At 57.0% G+C, this 12,163-nt stretch overlaps 1 protein-coding gene across 1 annotated transcript; it reads left to right on the forward strand.

Moving 5' to 3' along the window:
- Positions 1–1,414: 1,414 nt before the first annotated feature.
- Positions 1,415–10,504, forward strand: LOC101673292 (PNMA family member 6A). The gene is made up of 2 exons (XM_045068007.1): positions 1,415–1,536; positions 4,021–10,504. Exon 2 carries the CDS (start codon positions 4,031–4,033, stop codon positions 9,182–9,184), a length of 5,154 nt encoding a protein of 1,717 aa, XP_044923942.1. The 5' UTR covers positions 1,415–1,536; positions 4,021–4,030; the 3' UTR covers positions 9,185–10,504.
- The last annotated feature ends 1,659 nt before the right edge of the window (positions 10,505–12,163 follow it).

Consider the following 12,163-nt stretch of genomic DNA (forward strand, 5'->3'; position numbering starts at 1 on the left):
GGGTCCTGGGATCAAGCTCCACATTGGGGGTTCCCGCTCAGCGGGGAACCTGCTTCTCCCTTTCACTCCGCTGCTCTCCCTCTCTTTCAAATAAATAAATAAATAAATAAATAAATAAGATCTTAAAAAAGGCAACAGACAAGTTAAAATGGAATTTAAAATAATTGATTATCTCTGTCAGGAAAAAGGAAGCATAGTGCTACAGACTGAGAGTTTGTGTCCTTTCCAAAATTAACATGCTGGACCTTCATGCCCAATACTTTAGGAGGTAGAGACTTTGGGAGGTGATTAGGTCATGGGGAGGAGTCTATGAATGGGATTAATGCCCTTATTAGGGAGACTTCACAAAGGTTCCTCACCCCCTTCTGCCATGTGAGGACATGATGAGAAGGTGGCTGTCTGTTAACTGGGAAGTGGGTTCTCACCAGATGTAAAATGTGACAGTACCTTCACCTTGGACTTCCTAGCCTCCAGAACTGTGAGGAATAAACGTTTGTTGTTCATAAGCACCCCAGTCTATGGTATTTTGTTAAGGGGCCTGATGAGCCCCTTAAGACAGATAGTAAAAGCATACACTTAAATCCTACCATTCAAAAATTATACTCAATGTTAATGGGTTAAACACTCCGATTGAAGGGCAGAGATTTGTCAGAATGAAGAAAGAGCAAGGATTTTGTTGTCTACAAAAGACACAATTTAAAAAAATAATAACTCAGATATGCTAATAGTAAGAGAATCCCAAATTATATACCATGCAAAGAGTAAGCCTGAGAGAGTGGGAAGGGCTATATTAATATTAGACATAATATATTTAAGGCCTAAACATATTACCTGACCTGAAAGGTAATTATGATATCAGGGTCAATTAGTCAGGAACACATAGAATTTATAAATGTACTAGTATCCAATCACAGGGCTTCAAAATGTATGAAACAAAAATTGACAGAATGAAGAGAGAAACAGACTTTCTCATAATTATAGGTAGATATTTTAACACTTCTGCCTTAGGGACTGATACAGCTAGATAAGAAATCAATAAAAATATAGAATGCCTGCATGACATTACCAAGAATAGAAAATAAACTTTCCGAAAAAAATTCGAGCATTTTTGCGCAAAGAGCTGTCTCCATCTGCAAGTTTCCGCCATCCCCACTGCCTTGTTGGTAAGGCGTGTCATTGGCGGAAGGTCGTTCGGCGCCGGCTCGGCTTTTGCTTCGGGAGGCTCGAGAGCCTCGGAGCATCGGTCTCGGAACACGGATCTCGGAACATCAGTCTCGTGAGACTCCGAGGCAGGTCGCTTCAGTAACACGGCGCCTCGTCACGTGCCCTCCTCAGCCAATCGTTTGCCTGGTCGAGAGACGCCCCGAGAACATTCTGCCTCCAGCGCCTGGGGGCTTCTGGGAGTGGCCGGAAGCGCTTGCGGGCTTCGCGCCGCGTGCTCGGAAGGCTGCGCCACTCGGCTCCTGGCTGTGCGGCTGGCGAGAGCGCTTCAGGCCTTTCGGAGCGGGCGTGTGGAGCTGTTCTGAGTGGGACGAAGTAAGTAGATGGGCCCGGGCTCGGCAGTTACCGGGAAGGAGGGATGTGGGCCGAGGGGCTGTCCGCGGTCAGGGAGCTGAGGTGGAAGAGAGGGCGCCTGTTGGGGGGCGGGGGGGGGTTTGCCCGAATGGTTCCTAGCGATGGGGTCTGGCGGGGAGGGCTCCGGGGTGAGGGGAGGTGGGAGGCAGGGTAATGTCGCCGCGTGTGGCGCTGTGGGAGCGGGGTGGGGGGGGGCGGTACTGGGGCCGAAGGAGCGGCCGCTGAGGGCATCCCAGTGTTGGGGGCCCAACGGGGGGACTGCTGGCTGTGAGGGGAACGGTCGGGGGGGGGCCGCTCTGGTGGGGGCGGGCTTCAGGAGTCCTGATGGCTGAGCCTGTGTGAGGCGTGGGAAGGGGGGGCTCAGGGCGGCTGGAGGCGACGGCGGTGTCGGCTCCCTGGCGGGGTGCTGAGAGGGCAGGGATACGTCCCCAGCGCGGGTGGGGGGGCTCGGCTGCGGGTGCGGAGCGTGGGAGGCGAGGGCCTCGCGGGGCTCGGTTTGCCGCGGGAGGGCTAACGGCTGCTCTGTGGGGGAGGGGGAGCCCCCCTCGCGGAGAGTGGGCGTGCCGGAGAGTCCGGAGGGAGCGACGGGGCTGGGGGGAGCCGGGAGGCGAGCACGCCAACTGCCCCTGACAGGAACCGGGCGGCGGGGGGGGGGTACTGGGAAGGCGCCCCCACCGCTGCCGGCGCTGCTGGGGGAGGGAACTGCGTCGTGTGGGGGGAGGCCAGAGGCTAGCGGGCGGGCCGCTGCCGGCGCGGATGCGCCCCTCGGGAGGGCGCTTCGCTTGGGTGGGAGCCCAGGAACGGTGACGGGCTGTGGCTGTGGAGAGTGTGGGAGGGGAGTCTTCCTGGGAGAAGGCAGAGCTCGCGGGCGTGGCGAGGTCGTGGAGCCGGAGGCTGCCGTCTCAGCCCCTGCGGGCGCCCTGCTTGCCTTAGGCTCTGCGGGCTCTACCGGTCGGTTCGGGCGTGGCCCCGAGGACGCTCTGCGCCTGCGCAAACAGCACGGCGCGCCTCGCCGAGGGGAGGTGGATGCGCGGGCACGTGGGGCCGGCAGCTGAGCACGTGCGGGGCTCAGGAAGGGGCTTTGCCCGCTTCTGCGCGAAATGGCGGACGGATTCCAGCAGGGGGAGTTGCAAAACCTTGTCCTCCACAGAACGTAAAGTCTCGTTCCCTTCCACCCACATACAGTGTATGCTGGGCCATAAAAAAAGTCTCCAGAAATTTTAAAGGATTGTGCTTTTGCATAATAAGTTCTTTGGTCTTACGGAATTTTATTTAAAATTAAGAATTATAGGGGCGCCTGGGTGGCTCTGTTGGCTAAGCGTGCACCCTGTGCTGGGAGTTGGCTTCTCTCTCTGCCCTCCCCCTCTTGCTGCTCACTCGTGCGCGTGCTGCCTCTCTCAGATAGAATCTTTTATAAAATAACATTAATAATAATAACAACAAATATTTGGAAACCCATGGCTCAAAGAAGGAAACCGAAGAAACTTAGAAAATATTTCAAACTGATTAATTTAAAAAATACAACTTACCCAAGTTAGTGAGGCAGCTAAAGAAACAATCAGCAGAAAATGTTTTACTCCTAAGTAGGTGCATTAGAAAAGAAAGGCATAAAATCAGTGACCCAATGGTCCATTTAAAGAAACTTAAAAAAAAAAGAGTGAACTAAATGCAAAATGAATTGGCTGAAAAAATGTTACAGCTAAAAGAAGAAATCAGTAGTAGAAAGCAAATTGTAGATATTTAACAGAGCCATACATTTTTTTAAAGGAGAAACAAAACTGATAAAGCCTTAGTGAGACTAATCAAGAAAAAAGGGAAGGAATACTTATTACCAACATCAGGAATGGAAGAGTGTTATTGCTACAGATGAGACAGACATTAAAAAGAGAATGCAGGGAATATTTTGGAAAAAATAATGCCAAAAATTTGAATACTTGACTTATTTCTGGGGGAGAGGAACTTCCTTATTTTTTTAAGATTTTATTTATTTGTGATGCACGCATGCACACACACACAAGTAGGGAGAGGGGACAGCAGAGGGAGAAGCAGCCTCCCTGTTGAGCAAGGAGCACGATGCGGGACTTGATCCCAGCACTGTGGGATCATGACCTGAGCCGAAGGCAAACCCTTCACTGACTGAGGCCCCCATGCGTCCTTAAAAACCAACTTTCTTAAAGTGATATCAGAAAGAATAGAAAATTGGACTAGGCCTATGTCTGGTAAATAAACTAATGTATCATCACAAAAATTTTCTAAACTCAAACAAAATGCGGAGTGGAAGCACTCCAGGGCACCACTGCAAAGGACGTGAGGCTTTGACTATGTAGTAGGGTAGCCTATGGTATGGTAGGTATGAACATATCTCTCACCCCTTGAAACCCACGGCTGAGGCTCACATTGTGACCGTCTGTGTGCTCCTATCTAGTCATTTCTCTCCACCCTCAGGTTCTCAGCAATGGCGATGCCACTGGCAATGCTGCTTGACTGGTGCAGGTGGATGGGTGTGAACGCACACCGTTCCCTGCTCATCCTGGGCATCCCTGATGACTGCGGGGACCAGGAATTCCAGGAGGCTGTGCACGCTGCCCTGTGGCCCCTGGGCAGGTACCGACTGCTGGGCAAAGTGTTCAGAAAGGAGCTTGGATGCAAGGTCGCCTTGGTCGAGTTTCCTCAGTATTTAAACCGAAGTTTGATCCCTCGACAGATACCAGGCGAAGGAGGACCCTGGCCTGTGGTCTTTCTGCCCCAGGCCCCTGATTCAGAGTCACAGGATAGACCAGATTTCCCTGCACAGCCCCAGAGTCAAGCAGTGGCTTGCCAGGCAGGTGGCGCAGGAGCTGCAGGGGAGGAAGCTGCGAGTGAGGCAGGAGCTGCAGGGGAGGAAGCTGCGAGTGAGGCAGGAGCTGCAGGGGAGGAAGCTGCGAGTGAGGCAGGAGCTGCAGGGGAGGAAGCTGCGAGTGAGGCAGGACCTGCAGGGGAGGAAGCTGCGAGTGAGGCAGGACCTGCAGGGGAGGAAGCTGCGAGTGAGGCAGGACCTGCAGGGGAGGAAGCTGCGAGTGAGGCAGGAACTGCAGGGGAGGAAGCTGCGAGTGAGGCAGGACCTGCAGGGGAGGAAGTTGCAGGTGTGGCAGGAGCTGCAGGGGAGGCAGGAGCTGAAGATGGAGGAGAGTCATATGAAGAAGAAGCTGCAGGGGAGGCAGGAGTTGCAGATGAGGAAGAAGCTGTGAGTGAGGCAGGAGCTGTAGGGGAGGCAGGAGCTGAAGATGGAGGAGAGTCAGATGAGGCACGAGCTGCAGGGGAGGCAGGAGCAGAAGATGAAGGAGGAGTGTCCCATGAGGGAGCCGCAGGTGCAGCAGCAGCTGGGGGTGTGGCAGAAGTAGCAGGTGAGGAAGGAGCTGCCGGTGTGGCAGGAGTGGCAGGAGCTGCACGGGAGGCAGGAGCCCAAGATGAAGGGGGGGTGTCCGATGAGGAAGGAGCGGCAGGTGACACAGGAATTGCTGGCATGGCAGGATCTGTGAGCATGGCAGGAGCTGCTGGGGAGGCAGGCACTGCCGGGGAGGAAGGAGCTGTGGGGGTTTCAGGAGTCATAGATGCGGGAGGATCCTGGACCCAGCAGTGGAACCAGGCCCAGCAGCTTGTGCTGGAAAATATAGCCTTTGGGGAATTGAGAGCCTTTTCTGGGTTGGAAGAGCCAGACCAAGAGCAAGAGTCCTTTGAGAGTTGGCTGGACCATGCCAATGACATGCTGTACACGTGGCGCTACGTGTCGGAAAGGGAGAGGAGGCGACGGCTGCTGGAAAGCTTGGGTGGCCCCGCACTGGAGCTCCTGGGCAGCCTCCTGGCAGAAGATCCCGACATGCCTGCTCAGGATTGCCTAGCTGCGTTGGTACAGGTGTTTGGGGACAAGGACTCCTGCGTGACAGCCCGGCTCAAGTTCCTCACTTGTGCTCAGCGGCCTCAGGAGACTTTGTTTGCCTATGTGATGCGCCTGGAGGGCCTGCTGCAGTCGGCTGTGGAGAAGGGGGCCTTCCACCCTGTCGTCGCAGACCAGGTTCGCGCCAGGCAGGTGCTGATGCGGGCCCGGCCGAACGAGCTGCTCCAAAACAAGCTGAGGAGGATGCGACTGGAGAGGAGACCACCTGGCTTCCTGGGGATGTTGCGGCTGATTCGTGAGACTGAAGCATGGGAGGCCATCCCAGTTAGCGGTGAGCAGTTCCAACCGGAAGTAGGGGCCTGTGTGGATAGTGGAGGGCTGGCCACTGCCCAGGCTGCCCCTGCCTGTGAAGAGGTTGCTGAAGCCTCTGCAGCCAACAGAGGTGCTTTCCGGGCTGACCCGGCTCTTGAAGTCATGACCGAGGGCACCCCTGCGGGTGCAGATGAAACTGGGGCCCTCCCAGCTAACGAAGATGCTTTCTGGGCTGCCCTGGTTCTTGAAGTCGTCACCGAGGGCACCCCTGCGGGTGCAGATGAAACCGGAGATCCCCCAGCTAACGAAGATGCTTTCCGGGCTGACGTGGCTCTCCAAGTCGTCACCAAGGACACCCCTGTGGGTGCAGATGAAACCAGGGATCCCCCAGCCAACGAAGATGCTTTGCGGGCTGACCCGACTCTCGAAGTCGTCACCGAGGGCACCCCTGCGGGTGCAGATGAAACCGGGGCCCCCCCAGCCAACGAAGATGCTTTCTGGGCTGCCCTGGTTCTTGAGGTCGTCACTGAGGGCACCCCTGTGGGTACAGATGAAACCGGGGATCCCCCAGCCAACGAAGATGCTTTCCGGGTTGACCCAGCTCTTGAGGTCATCACCGAGGGCACCCCTGCGGGTGCAGATGAAACCGGGGATCCCCCAGCCAACGAAGATGCTTTCCGGGTTGACCCAGCTCTTGAGGTCATCACCGAGGGCACCCCTGTGGGTGCAGATGAAACCGAGGCCCCCACAGGCAACGAAGATATTTTCTGGGCTGACCCAGCTCTTGAAGTCATCACCAAGGGCACCCCCGTGAGTGCAGATGAAACTGGGCCCCCCCCAGCCAACGAAGATGCTTTCCAGGCTGACCCGGCTCTTGAGGTCGTCACTGAGGGCACCCCCGTGGGTGCAGATGAAACTGGGGCCCCCCCAGCCAATGAAGATGCTTTCCGGGCTGACCCGGCTCTTGAGGTCGTCACCGAGGGCACCCCCGTGGGTGCAGATGAAACTGGGGATCCCCCAGCCAACAAAGATGCTTTCCGGGCTGACCTGGCTCTTGAGGTCGTCACCGAGGGCACCCCTGTGGGTGCAGATGAAACCGAGGCCCCCCCAGGCAACGAAGATATTTTCTGGGCTGACCCAGCTCTTGAAGTCATCACCAAGGGCACCCCTGCGGGTGCAGATGAAACTGGGCCCCCCCCAGCCAACGAAGATGCTTTCCAGGCTGACCCGGCTCTTGAGGTCGTCACTGAGGGCACCCCCGTGGGTGCAGATGAAACTGGGGCCCCCCCAGCCAATGAAGATGCTTTCCGGGCTGACCCGGCTCTTGAGGTCGTCACCGAGGGCACCCCCGTGGGTGCAGATGAAACTGGGGCCCCCCCAGCCAACGAAGAAGCTTTCCGGGCTGACCCGGCTCTTGAGGTCGTCACCGAGGGCACCCCTGCGGGTGCAGATGAAACTGGGGATCCCCCAGCCAACAAAGATGCTTTCCGGGCTGACCTGGCTCTTGAGGTCGTCACCGAGGGCACCCCTGTGGGTGCAGATGAAACCGAGGCCCCCCCAGACAACAAAGATATTTTCTGGGTTGACCCGGCTCTTGAAGTCATCACTGAGGGCACCCCCGCGGGTGCAGATGAAACTGGGGCCCCCCCAACCAACGAAGATGCTTTCCAGGCTGACCCGGCTCTTGAGGTCGTCACTGAGGGCACCCCCGTGGGAGCAGATGAAACTGGGGCCCCCCCAGCCAACGAAGATGCTTTCCAGGCTGACCCGGCTCTTGAGGTTGTCACTGAGGGCACCCCCGTGGGTGCAGTTGAAACTGGGGCCCCCCCAGCCAACGAAGATGCTTTCCGCGCTGACTTGGCTCTTGAGGTCATCACCGAGGGCACCCCTGTGGGTGCAGATGAAACCGAGGCCCCCCCAGGCAACGAAGATATTTTCTGGGCTGACCCAGCTCTTGAAGTCATCACCAAGGGCACCCCTGCGGGTGCAGATGAAACTGGGGCCCCCCCAGCCAACGAAGATGCTTTCCGTGCTGACCTGGCTCTTGAGGTCGTCACCAAGGGCACCCCTGTGGGTGCAGATGAAACTGGGGCCCCCCCAGCCAACGAAGATGCTTTCCGGGCTGACCTGGCTCTTGAGGTCGTCACTGAGGGCACCCCCGTGGGTGCAGATGAAACTGGGGCCCCCCCAGCCAACGAAGATGCTTTCCGGGCTGACCCGGCTCTTGAGGTTGTCACCGAGGGCACCCCTGCGGGTGCAGATGAAACTGGGGCCCCCCCAGCCAACGAAGATGCTTTCCGCGCTGACCTGGCTCTTGAGGTCGTCACCGAGGGCACCACTGTGGGTGCAGATGAAACCGAGGCCCCCCCAGGCAACAAAGATATTTTCTGGGTTGACCCGGCTCTTGAAGTCGTCACCGAGGGCACCCCCGCAGGTGCAGATGAAACTGGGGCCCCCCCAGCCAACGAAGATGCTTTCCGGGCTGACCCGGCTCTTGAGGTCGTCACTGAGGGCACCCCCGTGGGTGCAGATGAAACTGGGGCCCCCCCAGCCAACGAAGATGCTTTCCGGGCTGACCCGGCTCTTGAGGTCGTCACCGAGGGCACCCTTGTGGGTGCAGATGAAACCGAGGCCCCCCCAGGCAACAAAGATATTTTCTGGGTTGACCCGGCTCTTGAAGTCGTCACCAAGGGCACCCCCGCGGGTGCAGATGAAACTGGGGCTCCCCCAGCCAACGAAGATGCTTTCCAGGCTGACCCGGCTCTTGAGGTCGTCACTGAGGGCACCACTGTGGGTGCAGATGAAACCGGGGATCCCCCAGCCAACGAAGATGCTTTCCGGGCTGACCTGGCTCTTGAGGTTGTCACCGAGGGCACCCCTGCGGGTGCAGATGAAACCGGGGATCCCCCAGCCAACGAAGATGCTTTCCGGGCTGACCCGGCTCTTGAGGTCGTAACCGAGGGCATCCCTGTGGGTGTAGGTCAAACCCAGGCCTCCCCAGCCAATGAAGATCCTGCTAAATCTGTCCCAGCCAACATGGAGGCCAGTGAGGCAGTTCCTGGCACTGTGGAAGCTGATAGGGCTGCTCTTGAAGCCCATGATGCTGCCAGGGCTGCCCCTGCCCCCCAGGAGAGCTCCAAGTTCTTCCCTGCCACTCAGGAAGATAAAAATGCTCCCATCTCTGTGAGCCTAGGTCAGGCAAGACCCTCAGAGGCCCCTGGGGGTCCCATTCCTCCCCAGATGGGCCGAGTTCCCAGGGTGGGCCCAAGAGGTCCTGGCTATGAGCCAGAGGGCCTAGCCCAGGCCGGAGACCAGGAGGCCAGAGGGTCCCCTGAGGAGGGGCTGGAGCCTATCCCAGAGGAGTCTGGAAATGAGGATGGAGCTTGGGAGACGATCCCCCCCAAGTCCTCCTCAGGCAAATAGGCTCAGAAGTCCCAGGGCCCCCCTCTCCTCTCAGGTATCAGAGCTCTGGAGGCAGAGGGAGGCCATGCCGGGGCAGAAGCCTCACCCTATGTTGGGGGGCAGGGCCGAGGGAGCAGCCCACTCAGCCCAAACAAATTCCTTGGACCCCACCTCCCCAAGGCACCCTAGCCACCACCATGAGCCCTTCCAAGTGACCAGGATGACCACACTTGACACCACATGGGGCGGGGAAAGGTGCCCCCCCCGCAACCCATGGCAGCACCCTACCTGGCCCCTGCCCCAGTCCCAATCCATGCCAACTCAGGCAGCCAGTCTGGGAAGCACCCCTGAGTGGCTGACCCTAGCCTAGGTGATGGGCACCCGGAGCCATCTGCCACCTACACTGGACTGGGAGATGTTAGGGACCGCCTCAAGGGTGCCAGCCTCTTGGGTCTCCCAAGAGGGAGATCCTCATGCGCATCCCCCAGGGCACGTCACTCCATGTTCTGGGAAACCTGCTTGTGTCTCTGTGGGGCCCTTATGACCCACGTGTCACGTTACTCCTCCACCCCACTAGGTCCCGTTCCTGTGCAGAGCCTTGAGGTGTGCAAGAGCCCATGGTGGGTGACCTGGCCTACTGGGGCAGCCACCTCCCAGCCCAGGGACCTGCCTTGAGCCTCAGTGGTGACCGGGGCTCCGCTCGCTCTCTCTCCCAGTGTTGTGAGCTCCACCGCTGCTTTCTCGGTGTAGATTTAAGCCGGCCGCTGCTTGTTCTCGTGGAGATGTGTGTGTGTTTCTCTGAGCAGCTGTTTCCAGCCCCATCTCCGAGATCCCCAGCCCAGTTCCAGGAGACGGCGGGAAGGATGCCCGAGGGCACGGCTGCTGCTCGCCCAGTGACCTCGGGAAGGAGGAACCAACCAAGGACCGAGGTGGCCAGCGGGAGTCTCCACGGGAACCGTGCTCTGATGTGCCACGTTGTTTCTTGTGACTCCGTGTCCCCGGCTTGGCCGAGTGTCCCCTGCTGCGTTTTCCACCTTCCTGGGACTGTCCTGTGCAGGCCTTAGGGTGGCACCAGGCCCCAGCATGTCAGCCAGAGGGGAGGGTGCCCTGGGGTGAGGGGATGTGGCCAGTTTCTATCATCCTGGCCAGAGGTTGATGGTGGGGCCGCCAGGGAGCAGGAGGGCCACAGTGTTGGAGGAAGCAGAGACACCTCATTTGGGACCCGGTGTGGGGGGCATAACCTATGGGCTCTAGTGGCTGTTAGATGTTCCTTTCTCTGTTGTCATTCCTTCTTTGACGGTTTCAGTAAATGTTTTCTTCAATAAAGTTCATTGCATGTTTCAGCTGAGTCTTGCCTCTGCTGTGGGCCGATATAAGGAAGGGTTTGCTGGTTTGCTGGGGTTGGGGGAGGGAGCCAGGGAGACGATTTTTATCCAGTACATATGGGAGACTTTTCCAGGGAGAGGTTATATGAGGCACTTGGAAGGGAAGACTAGGATATGATCAGGAGCTTTCTTCTATTTTATAGGTGGATTGTAAAATTTTGGGGTTCCATTGGCCCTTGTCTTGGGATGGCCCTGCCCTCTTTCCCTTTTGAAACTAAGTGGGAGTAATGATGGTTTTCTCCTTTACTAAGTTAAAGGGATCTCTGACATCCAGTTCCTGGGATTGTACATTGCTTAAGGTGTGCAGTGAATGGAGTGAGGCCATGCATCAAAGAGCTGTCATAGCTCCAACGCCCTTAGCATCCTCGTTGAGAAAGTCAGTATTAAAAAAGTGATAGGTTTTTGAAGAACCCCGAATGTATTTTATTATTCTAAGCGTGAAACTCATCATGGAACAACATTAACACTTACTGAGCAACTGAAAAAATCTAGACACTTGGGTTTCTGGGAGAATGGGCGTATTTTCCTATCGCTTCCACTTGCTAACAGGCTTGGTGTCAAGGAAAAAAAAGACGAGGCTACTTAATGGACAATGAAAGGGGGATGCACGATAGCTGGGGGAGGGGAGGGGTCTGCTCTCCGAAGGGGTCATGTTTTGGGATGGGGGTAGTGGGGTTCACACTAAGGGAAATAAGCAGTTGCACCACTTAGGTGGGTCCAGTGGACACTGCTCATTTCCTCTGTCCTGGGAAGCTGCCACTTGAGGCTGAGGCTGGAAGGAGCAGAAAATGCCTGGTTGGCATTTTCCCAGCTTCCCCTGAAGCTTCCCTAAGCTAGGGCCTGGGCACATGACCAGCACCCATCGGTCAGATGAATCTGGGGCCAGAGATGGGAACTAGCAGGGGCCACATAGATTGCACTTGGGTGTGCTGGTGACAGCAGGGACATCGAGACTTGTTTCCTGAGGAGCAGTGGGGCTGTGGTTCTCATGGCAACACCTGTGTCCTGTATTACTGCTGTAAGTCAGAGCGTCTGTGCCTAGTTGTGGGAGAGAGTTGTAGGAGCTCTTGGCACCTGCCCAGGGCAGTGTGATTCAGACCCTTGCTCCTCTCTGCAAGGCCTCCAAGCCTGGCTCTCCAGCCCTCCCCAAATACCCATGAGACACCTGTCACTCTTCAGGTAATTTCCTTTGAGCTTCCATCGGTGGTGGGATGTGATTGTTAAGGACACGTGGTGCAGGAGCCTGCAAATGACACTTGCTGAAAGAGCTCCCACCCTCTGCACAGGAGAGGACATTGCTGCTGCTGCTCCTGCTGGGCGGCTGGGAGTTGGGAAGGCCATGTCCGTGCCCTCCAGGGCAGGTTGGGGGAAAGCAGACCAGGGGAGCTTAAGGTTTTGGCCCCGGGGTATGTGGCACTGTAGGTGGGCCTTTGCCTCTTGTATCTTGGAACTGGGTGCTATAGCTGAAGTCTGAGGGGGCATCAGTCTGGTGGAGAGAGGGGAGCCCCCAATCTGGGGTCGGCAGCAGGGCGCATGCCTGAGAACCCTTCCCAGGCCCAAGTGAAGTCTGCGTGTGAATTGGAAGAACACACTGGTTCACTCCATCCAGCCAAGT

Source organism: Mustela putorius, unplaced genomic scaffold, assembly GCF_011764305.1.
Source record: "Mustela putorius furo isolate JIRA1106 unplaced genomic scaffold, ASM1176430v1.1 tig00003899_pilon_pilon_pilon, whole genome shotgun sequence".
Taxonomy (NCBI): domain Eukaryota; kingdom Metazoa; phylum Chordata; class Mammalia; order Carnivora; family Mustelidae; genus Mustela; species Mustela putorius.